This window comes from Salvelinus fontinalis, chromosome 5, assembly GCF_029448725.1.
Source record: "Salvelinus fontinalis isolate EN_2023a chromosome 5, ASM2944872v1, whole genome shotgun sequence".
Taxonomy (NCBI): Eukaryota; Metazoa; Chordata; class Actinopteri; order Salmoniformes; family Salmonidae; genus Salvelinus; species Salvelinus fontinalis.
The window spans coordinates 33,788,873-33,803,269 of record NC_074669.1 but is presented as its reverse complement, the minus strand read 5'-3'; the positions used below and the strand labels follow the sequence as shown (position 1 = coordinate 33,803,269).

The 14,397-nt window shown below is 41.7% G+C and overlaps 1 protein-coding gene and 1 non-coding gene across 5 annotated transcripts; both read right to left on the bottom strand.

Moving 5' to 3' along the window:
• Window positions 1-2,539: 2,539 nt before the first annotated feature.
• LOC129855500 (nuclear autoantigenic sperm protein-like) lies at window positions 2,540-12,072 on the bottom strand. Of its 4 annotated transcripts, none has more exons than XM_055923224.1 (15): window positions 11,883-12,072; window positions 10,404-10,448; window positions 10,122-10,235; window positions 8,208-8,288; window positions 7,700-7,818; window positions 6,962-7,342; window positions 6,566-6,615; window positions 6,392-6,459; window positions 6,211-6,284; window positions 5,799-5,987; window positions 5,177-5,346; window positions 3,861-3,965; window positions 3,652-3,729; window positions 3,068-3,193; window positions 2,540-2,734 (listed from the first exon to the last, which is right to left on the bottom strand). In XM_055923224.1, exons 1-15 carry the CDS (start codon window positions 11,939-11,941, stop codon window positions 2,696-2,698), a joined length of 1,698 nt encoding a protein of 565 aa, XP_055779199.1. In that variant the 5' UTR covers window positions 11,942-12,072; the 3' UTR covers window positions 2,540-2,695. The 4 variants fall into 4 exon arrangements, with proteins under 4 accessions (XP_055779199.1, XP_055779200.1, XP_055779201.1 ...); XM_055923225.1 differs by lacking the exon at window positions 11,883-12,072 and adding an exon at window positions 11,425-11,810; XM_055923226.1 differs by lacking the exon at window positions 3,068-3,193.
• LOC129856322 (small nucleolar RNA SNORA16B/SNORA16A family) lies at window positions 5,449-5,584 on the bottom strand. The gene has a single exon (XR_008759730.1). It is a non-coding gene; the product is annotated as a small nucleolar RNA SNORA16B/SNORA16A family (small nucleolar RNA).
• Window positions 12,073-14,397: the final 2,325 nt, after the last annotated feature.

Sequence of the window (14,397 nt, the reverse complement as noted above, 5' to 3'; positions counted from 1 at the left end):
ACAGAGGCTCCTCCATGGGAGCAGGAGGTACTAGGTTCGGGTCAGGTTGGGGCGCACCTAGTCAGTTGTACAACTGAATGCCTCTTGCATTTAACCTAGGGAGCCTGGCCAAAAGGGGGGAGCTCCTAACAGTCTGGGGGGGGGGGGGGGGGGGGGGGTCCAGTGTCCCCATGCCATGGCTCACTCACTACTCTGGTAAACCTCTCTCACACATATTGCCCCAGTTAAATATTGTCTGTAAGATGGCCAACCATTCCATGCATAATATTCTAATATTTGGGTGTCTGCATCAGCTTGTTAGCCTGAGGACTGCCTGGGGAATCCCTTTGAGCCCTACAGTGATGCTGTGGCCAAACAGCACAGCTAGTAGAGATGAGGCACCCCCCCCCCATCCCCCCCCCAAGGACCGGGAGATGGCACCGTTGTGAGGCGAAGATGCCAACTCCATACCCTTGACCAACATCTTCAAAAGTGATATGGTTAACCCCATAATATATACACATCTACAGTCAATGACAGGTTAATATTAGAGGTCGAACAATGATGATTTTTCAAAGGCGATACCGATTATTGGAGGACCAAAAAAAGCCAATACCGATTAGCATATATATATGTAATAATGACAATTACAACACTGGTTGAACACTAAGTTAATATAATAAATCAAAATCAATTTAGTCTCAAATAAATAATGAAACATGTTCAATTTGGTTTAAATAATACAACAACAAAAAAGTGTGGGAGAAGTAAAAGCGCAATAGGTGCCATGTAAAAAAAGCGAATGTTTAAGTTCCTTGCTCAGAACATGAGAACATATGAAAGCTGGTGGTTCCTTTTAACATGAGTCTTCAATATTCCCAGGTAAGAAATTTTAGGTTGTAGTTATTATAGACCTATTTCTCTCTATACCATTTGTATTTCATATACCTTTGATTATTGGATGTTCTAATAGGTACTTTATTTAGTACTGCCAGCCTAATCACGGGAGTTGATAGGCTAGAAGTCATAAACAGTGCAATGCTTGAAGCACAGCGAAGAACTGCTGGCAAATGCACGAAAGTGCAGTTTGAATGAATGCTTACGAACCTGCTGCTGTCTACCACCGCTCAGACTGCTCTATCAAATTAGACTTAATTATAATAACACAGAAATACGAGCCTTAGGTCATTAATATGGTCAAATCCAGAAACTTATCATTTCGAAAACAAAACATTTATAATTTCAGTGAAATACAGAACTGTGCTGTATTTTATCTAACGGGTGGCATCCATAAGTCTAAATATTGCTGTTACATTGCACAACCTTCAACCTTCAACGGTATCTCATAATTATGTAAAATTCTTGCAAATTAATTACGGTCTTTGTTAGGAAAAAAATGGTCTTCTCAAAGTTCGCAACGAGCCAGGCGTCCCAAACTGCTGCATAGACCCTGACCCTGCTTGCACAGAACGCAAGAAAAGTGACACAATTTCCCTAGTTAAAAGAAATTCATGTTAGCAGGCAATATTAACTAAATATGCCTGTTTAAAAAATATATACTTGTGTATTGATTTTAAGAAAGGCATTGATGTTTATGTTTAGGTACATTGGTGCAACGACAGTGCTATTCTTTTGAAAATGTGCTTGTTAAATCACCCGTTTGGCGAAGTAGGCTGTGATTCAATGACAAATTAACAGGCACCGCATCAATTATATGCAATGCAGGACAAGCTAGAAAACATAATGGTTGATATTACTAGTTTAAGATTGATTGTTTTTTTTAATGATAAGTTTAATGCTAGCTAGCACCTTACCTTGGCTCCTTGCTGCACTCGCATAACTAGTAGTCAGACTGCCATGCAGTCTCCTCGTGGAGTGCAATGTAATTGGCCATAAATCGGTGTCCAAAAATGCCGATTACCAATTGTTATAAAAACTTGAAATCGGCCATTCCGATAAAAAAATAAAAAAAATAAATAAATAAATAAAATAAAAATCGGTCAACCTCTAGTTAATATGAATCATTGGTTAACCTTTTATCTACCTTACTGGAACGCAGACCAATTCTAGTTACCCATTGACTATCTGGACTGCTACAGCCCCAAGCTAGCTCGTGACAGCCCAGCTATTGGCTCGGCTAATACACACCACCACCTCAATGCAGTCTTTCAACCGGTCTCCTCACAGTACATACAGGAGTGTTTCATTTACAGCAAGTTCTGAATAAAAACTAAATGGATTGTTGAGCTAAAATAAATACAGAAGCTCTGACAAAGGCCAATACGTAAGCTAAAGTGAAACTGGCAAGAGCAGTGCACGAGTTTGTCTTGTGCTTTTTTAAATTAAGATCAGCAAGAACATTACTCTCTTCCCCCCCAATAGGCAGTGCATCAAACCCTGGGAGAAACAGACTAAAACTGATGGGTACACCCCAAATCAGTAGGCAATGTCACTTTAAAACTACCCAGACAAATTAGTAACCACTTTGTACTTAAACGGGTTCAAATTATACTGTAAGCGAAATAAAAGTGGTATGAATTACAAAGACAAGTGATTCACATTTGCAAATACTCTAATGAACTTTTATTACAACAAGTATACAAAAACTAGACAAACAAATGTGAAAAATTGTCATATTTACAGAAACAAAAGTGTAAATGGGCATAAGGGGCAGGCCTGCTCTGCTGGCTGGAAGATCAGGAAGAGGAAGCTTACATCACACCGAGGATTCCACAGAGGCGGACAGCTTGCCGGGCTATACAAATAAATAACGGGGGAAAAAGTCATCCAATCTGACAGCAGAAGTAGATCAGAATGTTAAATGCCTGGACTCTGCTTTAATCCACAGATACAAACATGCCATTCTTATCAGGCGTCCATTAACACTGTAGAGATGAATCAGTTTGAGGACTTATGCCCCCTGTATGAGTCTTGGTCAAATATGTCATAGCACTCTAGTCTGTTCAAATTTTTTTTAAAGGACACTATCCAAGGTGGGGGGGGTCCCCTTTCACATGATGCCACCAATACCAACTTCCTCTGCTGCACCTAACCCTTCTGAGAATGAGATATAAACCTATCAACTCGCCTCCTGTGCCCCTTTCTCCTGGACTCCATTGCTGCCAGAGCCGGAATCGCCGCTGCCATTAACTGTAGTTTCCTGCTTGGTCTTTTTAGCATCAGTGTCCTTTACGGGGCTCTCCTCAGTTTTCCTCTGTTCAGGAATACAAACCAAAGTCACTTCTCAACATGACCTCCCTCACCTCTACTGCAATCTACTCTAACATTACCACACAATCACAAAAGCCAAACGTCACCGCTACACAATCACAACTATACACACACAGCCATCAGAATTCAAGTCGATCAAAACGCCTACTAAACATGCATAACGCTCAACCACAAAAGGGGAGATCGGAATGGAAGGCAAAGTAGTCAAACACCATTAAAAAGAGTCACCCTCGCAACTAAGAACAAGCAAGAAATTCATGCAACATGAGCATACTAGGAATGGGGGCATGGACCAATTTGACAAAGGAGGGGTCTACTACAAGCAGAGCACAGTAATGTACAGCATGATGCATAGACCAGGGTATGAGCAGCCCCGCCACCTGTTGCCCCAGGCTGGGATTGGGTGTAGTAGCACGCAGCAGTGGTGAGGAGGGATCTCACCTTTTTCCTGACCAGGTGGGAAATGTCTGATGCAGATTTGGAGGAGGATGCGCCATCGGCTGCCGATCTGACAGGGATCTAAAACACAGGACAAGATAATTGGTCATTAGAGCCGCTGCTTACTGAAGTTAATGACATCCAAGTCATTTGTTTGAATTAACACAAGGTTTCATTCCAGGTGCAAGAAAAAAAGTACTGCCTGTAGTTACCTGACTGGTTCCGAATGCTGATGAACAGGAAGATGAAGGTCCACCGCTTTCTGCAAATGCTGATGAGGAAGAGGATGGGAATGCTGACAAAGTAGAAGCTCCAGCCTGGAAGAGATCAGACATGATCAGTAGAAGACAGTACATCCACAGATCAATGGCATAAACAAGCTGACTAAATCCTCATGTCAACTTTCCTTCTCATTAGCAATTGAGAAGTGGACTGAACTTGTTCCTTGCTTGGTGATAAACATTTAGTAGACCTGCTATATTAAGTCATTCATTAGAACACGTATCAAAACACTTTACAACAGTAAATTAACCCTCCTGCTGTGTTCCAGTCAAATTGGACCGATTATCAAGTTCTCTGAAAAATGTGGTTCATTTAATCTGATTGTCATAAGGTTCAATGACTTTGTCCACACAGGGGCATCTGAACACACAAAATACATTTTGATGATTTATTACATTTTGGGTGTTTTATTTAACTTTTATACACCTGCGGTGTTCCCGGTCATTGACCGGTCATTAGAAATTAATGGGTGAGACTACAATTAGAGTATAACATTGTGTTCAGGCACATTCCCATTCATCAGATGGATACACTTCCTATTCCAGACCCCTACATGCGTGTGTGTTTGAGCACACACACAACACGCACTCCCCTTCTTGGCTTCCATGGGAACCTATCCCCAATAGAGTCTTTCCCACACGGGAACCACAACTGTTGGCAATCTCACAAACAAATCGCAACATTATTGAAACAATATATAGAACTTTTCTCGCAGCTCTGGTATATAAAGCTTTTTTGAGGCCTTGCTCACAATTCATTCTGTGGCAGCACAATGACCAAACAATATATTGTATGCGAGGCTCTTGATCATGACACTGGTGAGGAGTCCTTGTCAAACTTTGACACAAAGTAGCCTGCGATAAATAGCAAAGGTTCATCTGAGTATTTGTTACAGTGAAAACAATCCACACACTATGCTTTCTTTAAAAAAAATACGAGTTGTATGAACTCAGGTCAATGAGGCCTAGAAGCCATAAATAGAAGTTCAAAACTCAATGTTCACAAGAACTTAAGTTGATAAAAAGACCTAACACAACATTAGGCGATAACATGTATTATTATGGATTTAGAATCAGCTATAATGGGGTAGTCATTTTGGACCGGGAACACAGAATTAATTAACATGAAACGAACACAACAGGAGGGTTAAAAAGAGCATTTACTGGACAAGTTACCGCCAGTTTCAGTCTGTTTGGTGACTAATGAACACAACCTTGAGAAGAGCCAGTATCCCACAGGGACTCACCAGGGTCTGCTGTATGGCCACAGAGGCTGATCCTGCCATACTCTGGCTCTCCTTGGCATCCTCTACCTTCTCAGCGACGTCAGGCAGCAGCTGCTTCAGCTCCTCCAGCTCCGTCTTCTCTTTAGCTCCGTCTTCACCTTCCGCCTTGTCTATCACCTCCTGGAGCATGGCTAGAAACCAGAAACAAGGTCTGTAAGTGACAGGTCAGAGGTTGACAAGTCATACCTAGTGTAGTAGTGACTGCGCAGGTAGCTTCGAATCAAGTGCAAAAAGTTTGTTCTTTCCCAAATTGTTGCTGATAAGCTACAAGAGATCTGAACAGCGGTAGTCTGTAAAAGATGCGTATGGCTCCTTTGTTGACCGACTCCGCTGAGAGAGTATGCCAAATTGGCTTCGATGACGGCCGGTCAGTTCCTTAGAACTTAGGGAGAATCTCAATTGGATACTCGTCACGTCCTCTCTCCTCCTTAAAACCCATTGGAGAAGGTCAGAGGGGAGTCCCCTAGAACACGCTCCCGCCATCCATCCTGTATGGCCAAATAGGTAATATGGCACTAGCAACGGCTAGGTTTGAGGTTCAAATACATAGATATGTGGCATGTAACATATTTATCCACCTTACCCAGGCGGCTCTCGATGACTTTGACAGAGCTGCTGTAGTGCTGGATGGCCTGGCTGTATTGGCCTGTGATGCAGTAGGTCATGCCAAGCTGGTAGTGGGTCTCGGCCACCAGGCGGCTGTGGGGGGGCAAGTGCTTCAGCTGCAGGGACAGGCAGTCCTGGAAGTCCTCCACAGCTGCAGGGTAGTTACCTAGAAGAGGGAAGGCCACGTGAATATGAAACAAACATCTGGAGTATGTGGTGCAAGGGTCTAACACCTGAGGGAGGGGGAAGGGCAAGGTGATCAGAAATGGGATGGAGTATAAAATCAACATAACTACATGTGTTCAGTAGGGCAAGCCGTAGCAAAACATTTTGCATAGAGCAAAAAAAAAAAAAGTGCAAAAAAGGCACATGGCGATCCCAGATCATACCAGATTCTGCTCCAACTTCTCCTAACTTCAGATAGGCCTGAGCAGCCATCAACTGGTCCTCCTTGTTCTCCTTTCTGATTGTATAAGGAGAGGGAAACAGGTGAAACGTAGTCCATTGGAATAATGTATACTATACCCAAAACAAAGTCTGTGATGGTAGCTTTCTACAGGGAGCGTTTACCTTTTGTAGATGACCTTGGCGACCTCCAGCATTTCCCAAGCCAGCTGCAGGTTACCCACTTCCTCCTCCTACAAGAGATGGGAAGAAGCAAACAAAAGGTTAGAAGTTTGTGTAATATTTTCATACGAAATAAGTACATTGTGACAAAGGGACATTGTTTAAAGGACAACTTACTTTGTCTTCAGCAGTGCCTTCCCCTTCATCATCGTCGTCGTCATCATCATCTAAGAGTGGAGGCCAAGAAAATACAGTAAGCCTAAACTGCAGCAGTTCTACACTTCAGGAAAACCAATGACCAACTGTACAAAACCAGTGTATGATAGGTCACTAGGAAAGACAAGTGGAAGAGGAAGAGCTTGTGATTCCAGTAATAATGTGACAGCGGCCGTTCCCAACAGTGCAGCTTAAACTTCCATTAGCAAGAGAAGTGAGACTTCAGTTACAATCCCTTTACAGCCCCACTGCAGGTTCAACAACAATTTGTGTAACAGCCATTCTTATGACCCTTTGTTCGGGTGCACCAAGTGGATTGGGACTAGATTCCTACACAGGACATAAGTTTAACTTCACCCTCTTCCTCCATCTTCTCCTCCACAGTCTCCTCTTCATTCCCATTCTGCTCTTCAGAAGCCTTCATGACAATCTCCTTCACAGCTTCCTCTTGCCCAGCTTCCTTATCTTTTCTAGCTTCATCTTCAGGAGCAAAAAGAGTCTCCTCCACCCCATCCACAGGAGGCTTAGACTTCTCATCACGCCCGTTCTTGGCAGGAGACTTGGCAGCGCCCTCTTCCTTTGCTTCCATTTCCATGGTTTCTTTCTTCCCATCTGCAACTGCCTCAGATTCACTTTTCCCTTCCTCCTTTGGCTCAGCTTTGCCGTCCTCCCCATTAGTTGTTTTGTTCTCTGCCATCGCATCATAAACCTGCATTCGAAGCTCGTCCCTTGTTTTGTCTACACCAGAGATACATGGGGCATGAAAACTTAAGTTATATTGTTCTCCCCCAAAAGAGTACATGTCAAAATAAATTCTCAATCTGTGACCATAGCATGAACTAGCCTTTTTCCTCACTGAACAGAGCTGACTGGGATGAATGTGTCATTCCCTCTTCCCCTGTCAGATAAGCCCATTGACAGGGGGCATGTCTTCAACATGATATCAAGAAATGAGACCTACTACTAATGCCAATGAATAAAATAAACAATTGTTAGTTTTTGCTCCAGCACAAGTCAATTGTTCTAGCTAGCTAGGAGTTAAGTGTCAAGCAGCCATAAACAGTGATGGTCAGGTTAAGATGGGCTACTACTCACCTTCCAAGTTGTCAGCGCTCTCAAACTTTGAGTTGTCCGGCGTCTCTCCCTCACCTTCCTCCTCAGACGACTCCTCAGGGACTCCCTCAAGAGCATTACCAAGGACAGTGTTCTCTACCCTGAAACACCACACTGCCATTAAATTAAAATATTCAAAACTCTCAGAGCTTGGTGCTGGCAAGGAGCAGGCTTGTAAGTTTGATTCCCACATGGTCTACAATTATTATTTATTTTATTTTATTTAACCTTTAACTAGGCAAGTCAATTAATTAAAAACAAATTCTTATTTACAATGATGGCCCACACCGGCCAAACCAGGACATAGCCCATGTATACTGAATACACAAGTCACTCATTCTCAACAGTTCTTCCAGTCCTTTTGGATAAAAGTCTGTTAAATGACCATACCATTATAAAAACAATTATTCTAAAGTTTAACTACAACCTGAACAGGTACAGAATGTGTCAAAAAAGACCCATACAGTAACAGTATCATACTTCCACTTACCTGGCAAGCTCCAGTAGAGACTTCCCACACAGGAAGAAGGCCTCTCCACACTCATCTGCAGTGTCCCCATACCGCGCAGCCCTGAAAGACATGTCAGATTAGCAGTACTGGTGGAGGTCAGGTAAAGAATAAATGAAATGCTCCTTGTAACATCTGAAATCCACAATCAATACAATACATAACCCTCATAGCATGACAAATCCACAGTCAATCCGAGCATGGACGTCACCAGGACCTGGCTTTCGAGGGCGTTAGCCCCGAATAATTTTGGGTCAGACCCAAATCTTTAGCGCTGCTGCAATGGTGTAAATAAATTGTAGTCAACTGAACGTGCCACTTAGTTCATAGAGCTGTGGTTACGTGAAACTTCCGAAGTCATCCAACTATTATAATCAGGGGTGTAGTGCTGCCGGTGCACAGCGGAGCGATGCTTCGCCACGTCTCAGAATGGAGCCATGTCTCGCAAGATCACTTCATGATGAATTAGTATCCTACATAACAAACCGAATACAATAGCGTGATCGTGTCAGGCTACTGTTATACCAAAATCCCCATGTAATTATTATGACAATATAGGATGATTGTGCTGAAACGTTGCATTTCTTCCCCATCATGATGTGGCTGTGATTAACGCCATCCGCTCTAAAAAGTGGATTAGTTCAGCTGGTTAGCCACCCTTACATCATTCAAGAAGATCGGAATGCATATTCCCATTGTTGGATTTGGAATAAACTTTGAACATTGAGATAAAGACATGACAGATCAGACGCATAGTGTATAAGGAGCGAAAGAGACTGGGTTTTATGTCAGAAGGTAATGGTCTATGTAGAAAGACAGATGGCTTTGAAATGTGTTGGGTGGACAGGAGGAGGTCACAGGATTGCTATAGGGGAAGCGGATGGACATTTCAGTCAGTTAGCCTACTGATGCAAATACACATTTGTACACTTACCATAAGCTATTCAAGTCATTTGATATGTTTGCATTGTTCAAAAAGGCCTACATCGTTTCAATAACAATATAACTGAAACCACTATTGGCTTCATTGACTTACTGAATTAATTCTCATAATTGTAGGCTAGGCTACTTGCTGATAGATTATTTTAACAGTAGGCCTACCTACACAATAACCTCATATGGGGTTAATGACCACAATCGATTGAATTAATAAGTGTTGATTAACTTATTTGGTCTTAATTCAAAACATGGAAGAAAACAGTGTTGCAGAAAGGGGTGCTGGAAGTGCTGGAGATAAATTGAAATATATTTGCAAAAATTATAAAATTAGGCTACTCCTGTCTATTAATAAATTAAATCATTGAAAATACTACACCAGCATAAGAGACACTGAGGATCAATAGCTTATTTTTAAAAATTGCTGTAGATTGTGTCGTCACATTATGAGCACATAGGCCTAGTCTAGTCAGGAATCCCGCAATTAGGCAGACTGCGTGGGAAATATAAGACAGCTGATTGACAGCAACAACTCAATGAACAGCAGGCAGTGGCTAGAAGCTGTTTGGCAATATTTCAAAATACAATTGTGGGAAAAATCTGTTTGAACAGGTGAGTGCCACTGGAAAGTTGGTGGACTATAATTTCCTCCTCATATTATAGGCCTAATATCAGTGTATCCACTATTTTCATTGGCCCATGCTATAGGCCACATTTAAGGCATGGGTCATTTATTGATCTCAGTATGCAAATGTCAGGAGGAGCTTGTCATTTTGATAATTTGCGTGGTATAAAAACAAAATATTTATATTGTAAAATGACAGATTGCAGGAAATTATTTTAGAAAAGGCATTTTTTTTCCCTCAGACCCACAAACCCCTGGTCTTCAGGACTGGCCTACGAATGTTACGAAACTCGAGTGACTGCCCTGGATCTAAGCCATTTGTTCTCAGTACTCACAGCATGCCACAAGCCTCCTGGAACACATGGACTGCAGAAACGACATCTCCCATCACCAGGTGCCTGTTCCCAGCGCCGATCAGCTTCTTTGCCTCCGCCATCACATCGACAGAGCTGTGGTACAGACAAGACAGCCACAATACATATGTTGTACTTCACGCAAACAAACCTATTGCATGATAAAATCACTGTGGAGTTGAGACTAAAAACGGTACAAGAGGAACCCAGTCATAAAATCTGTATAAAGTCAAACCAACAAAATCAAAAAGTGCAGTTCCTCACCTGTCTGCTGCCATAGCACTTGATGACCCAGGCTTTTCATCCATGCTGAAACAGTGACACGCGCAGTCAATTAGACTCAGGACTACAAAATATTGTCTAGTCTAGTAAGTTTAGGCAAAAGTACATTAGTGTGAATGCTAAATAGTTTAGCAGAGGCCACGAGGTTAGGGTTAAACCTTTCCCGGTGCAGGAGGGGTTAAAATGTCCTTCGAGCAACGTAACTTTATAATTTTACAGTCAGCAGACACCCCGCCCCCCGGTAATTTCAGTATGCCAGTGACTATTATTCTACCCTGTTTCGAACGGAAGTGTTGCTTCTAGGAGGTAGGAGCAATCCAGGTAACGTTAGTGTTCGGGGAAGAAACCTCCCCCCAAAAAACACGTTTTGCAAGTTGACACAGGCATATCTTGACTTGAGACAGCGTTGAATTGAACTGGTGAGCTGGATAGCTAAAAAATAAGAAAAAAAAGGCGTTCGTTGTTCAGCTATAGAAAGCTTTGGGACATGTTCCTCGTTAGCGTCATAGCTATGTCACGCCAGCATGCACGTGCATTTCTTGAGTACCAGGCAGTAGGCGAATTGCTTCATGCTTTACTAGTTAGTTCACTGGCCAATTAGCTAACAATTTCGGGCTAACTAGTTAGCTCTAACTAACTTGGCGAAGAAATAAACATTAGCTGGCAAGTGCAACAGATCGTCACGTCCAATTCGAGGTAGCTAGCTAATAAGTTAGCTAGAGGATAGTGTAACGCAGTTAACGACAATTAGCTAGCTAAGGTTAACCACCCACGAATAGCATCAATTGGGCTAATTAAGGGTGTGTTCGTAAATTCAATCTGGAGTGCGCTGTGAGCGTTCGTAAATTCAGAGCATTGTCAGATTGTCCGTTAGTAAAATTCACAGCGTTTCGCTATTGGAGCGCACACTGGACGCTCTAGCCGAGGAGTAGGGGTTGATCCGAGCTTTTCTGACCTCAACGGCAGTCAAGCTAACGTTGGCTCACTGACCGTCTTAACTCACCCTAGCAGAGCTGGTTCCATGTTATCCAGAGTGTTGGCGACTAACTGTGTTGCTGGCAGCAATTTAATTACGCTTTGACGACGTTTACTGACACCGGGTATATTCAACGGGTGTTGAGCGTTCGTAAATTCATCAGTTATTCGGCGCTCTGTCTGGCACTAACGAGACTGTTCCGAAATTGGAGTATAGCTAGAGCAAATTTACGAACGCACCTTAAGTAGATGGTTGTGTGTTGGAGCGGAACTTATTGTTAGCTTGCTATATACTGCATTATTGAATGGGAACATGAACAAGTTTCGGCTAACTAGCTAGTACACAACGGCTTAAAGACACTGGTGATTAGCTAGATACTGTAGGTAGTTCTCAAAACAAGTGAGCTAGCTTCTAGCTAACACACCAGAGGGATAGGCGAGACGTAGGCGAATGCACACAAACAAATCTCCTACAAAATGTCTCACCTTCCTGAGCTTGAAGCAACTGCTGTTTCCTCTGTCATGTTACGTGACTGACTCCGCATACAACGTAGTGTAAACTGTGTAGCTAGCTAAATTAACAGATTCTCCAGGAAAATGTTTGGTTCTTTATTTCACTGACACTATTCTTTGTTGGCGCGTTTGCTGTCAACGTGCACACTTCCGCTGAACTTTCAACTTGATTAAACGCGGGAGAAAATATTAAAGGGAAAGAAACATGATGAAAAAAAATATTTAACCAGGCAAGTCAGTTAAGAACACATTATTATTTACAATGACTTTCCATGAACAGTGGGTTAACTGCCTTGTTCAGGGGCATAACGACAGTTTTTTACCTTGTAAACTCGGGCATTCGATCTAGCAACCTTTCGTTTTACTGGCCCAATGCTCTATCCACTAGGCTACCTGCGAATGTAAAGTTCTTAAATTATCTGAAAGAATGCCGTTCAACTGGTGATAAAAAAATAAATAAAATAGAAATCAATCCATTGCATGTAGAGGAGTTTGTTTATTAAAAATGGTGAATTTATTCCCCTGTATGGGACTTTTACAGGGCTATGTGAAGGATATGTCATACATTGTAAGTTATTATAATCCATCCGCGGTATCATGTTGCACAGACGATGAGCATTAAGGATACGTAAGTATTCCTGAGGCCTCTAACCGTTTCCCCTGGAGAGTGGTGGTGTAGGGTATGGGGTCAGACTTTGTAACAGTATTGCTTCCGTCCCTCTCCTCGCTTGAACCAGGGACCCTCTAAACACATCGAAAAGTCACCCTCGAAGCATCGTTACCCATCGCTCCAGAAAAGACGCGGCCCTTGCAGAGTAGGGAAACACCTTTTTTTATTATTGCTATTATTTAAATCAATACAGGAAGTACATGTGGGAACACAAGTATATATGAATAATAGACAATGGACAATTGGGCTATGGGGTACAATATCACATTACACAAGGACCTTAAGGGACATACATATGTAACGGATGTGAAATGGCTAGCTAGTTAGCGGGTGCGCGCTAGTAGCATTTCAATCAGTTACGTCACTTGCTCTGAGACTTAAGTAGTGTTGCCCCTTGCTTTGCAAGGGCCGTGGCTTTTGTGGAGCGATGGGTAACGCTGCTTCGTGGGTGACTGTTGTCGATGTGTGCAGAGGGTCCCTGGTTCGCGCCCGGGTCGGGGCGAGGGGACGGTTTAAAGTTATACTGTTACACATACACTTACATTTCTAACAGCTTTTTTGTTAGTAGAGTATTTAATTGTCATAAAATATAGTTCCATTTTTTTTTGTAAGGTAAGAAAATGTGTTTTTTGTTTGTAAATTTACATTTGTGAATATGAAATTTGGCCAAAAGAATAATGAAATTAATTACATCAAAATGTTTCATTGTATTTCTATCATAGGTCAAGATTCCAAACAGTACATCTCTCCACAATAGTGTAAGATCTTCATAAATGTGTTCAATTATAAATCTACTGATGTCTTGCCACAGTTTTCTTACATGAATACAATGCCAAAAAAGATGCAACACTGTTTCTGGGTGGTCATTACAAAAGGAGCAATTTGAGTTGATGTTTTCCTTAAACTTCTTCATATAGTGGTTGGCAGGATAATATTTATGAATACTTTTAAAGGAAACTTCCTTAATTTTGTTAACAAGTAGGTATGTGTGTGGCAACATCCAAACTTTTTTCCAACAGATATTATCAATAAATCCATTCCAATAAGGCATGATATAAGGTATAGATACAACATCCTGCTGAAACAAGGTTCGTATTGCTCTGTTGTTGAATGGACCAAAAGAGAAACAAATCTTTCCTACTGATGAGTCAACAGGGTCAATGGAAGGTAGGCTCTGAGGGTCGGGTCTTGACACGTTTCTGAATAATAAAGCAACACCTGAGGGAATGGCATCTAAAACAATTGCAAAATCTTTAGGTGTTACAGGGACCTTGTAAAGTGATAAGAATTCCTTATAACTGAGTAAAAGACCCTCTGCATTTACCAGTTGGCTCACCAATAGGATATTATTTCGGAACCAATATTCTAAAAACAAAGAAGAATTTTTATACAATATGTCCCGATTATTTAATATCTGTGTGGAGAAAAATTATGCTTATAAATTAAGGACCATGACAAGAAAACCTGCCGATGAAAAGCAGAAAGTTTCACTGGAACTTTGTCAATATTATAATTGCAAACCAACATGAAGTTAAGGCCACCAAAAGTAGAGAAGACATGATGAGGAATAGAATTCCACATAGAAGTGGGTCTTCTTAGGAATTGTTATATCCAATTGATCTTAAAAGTAATTTTTAAGGTAGTAAAGTCCAGAAAATCCAGACCACCATTCTCATAAGTGTTCATTACAACAGTTTTCCTAATGTAATGGGTACGGTTTCTCCACAGAAAGTTGAAAAGCATCTGGTCTATCTCCTTGCTTATTTTACTGTCAAGATATAAAGGTATATGTTAGTCTAGAGATACCTTCAGCCTTGG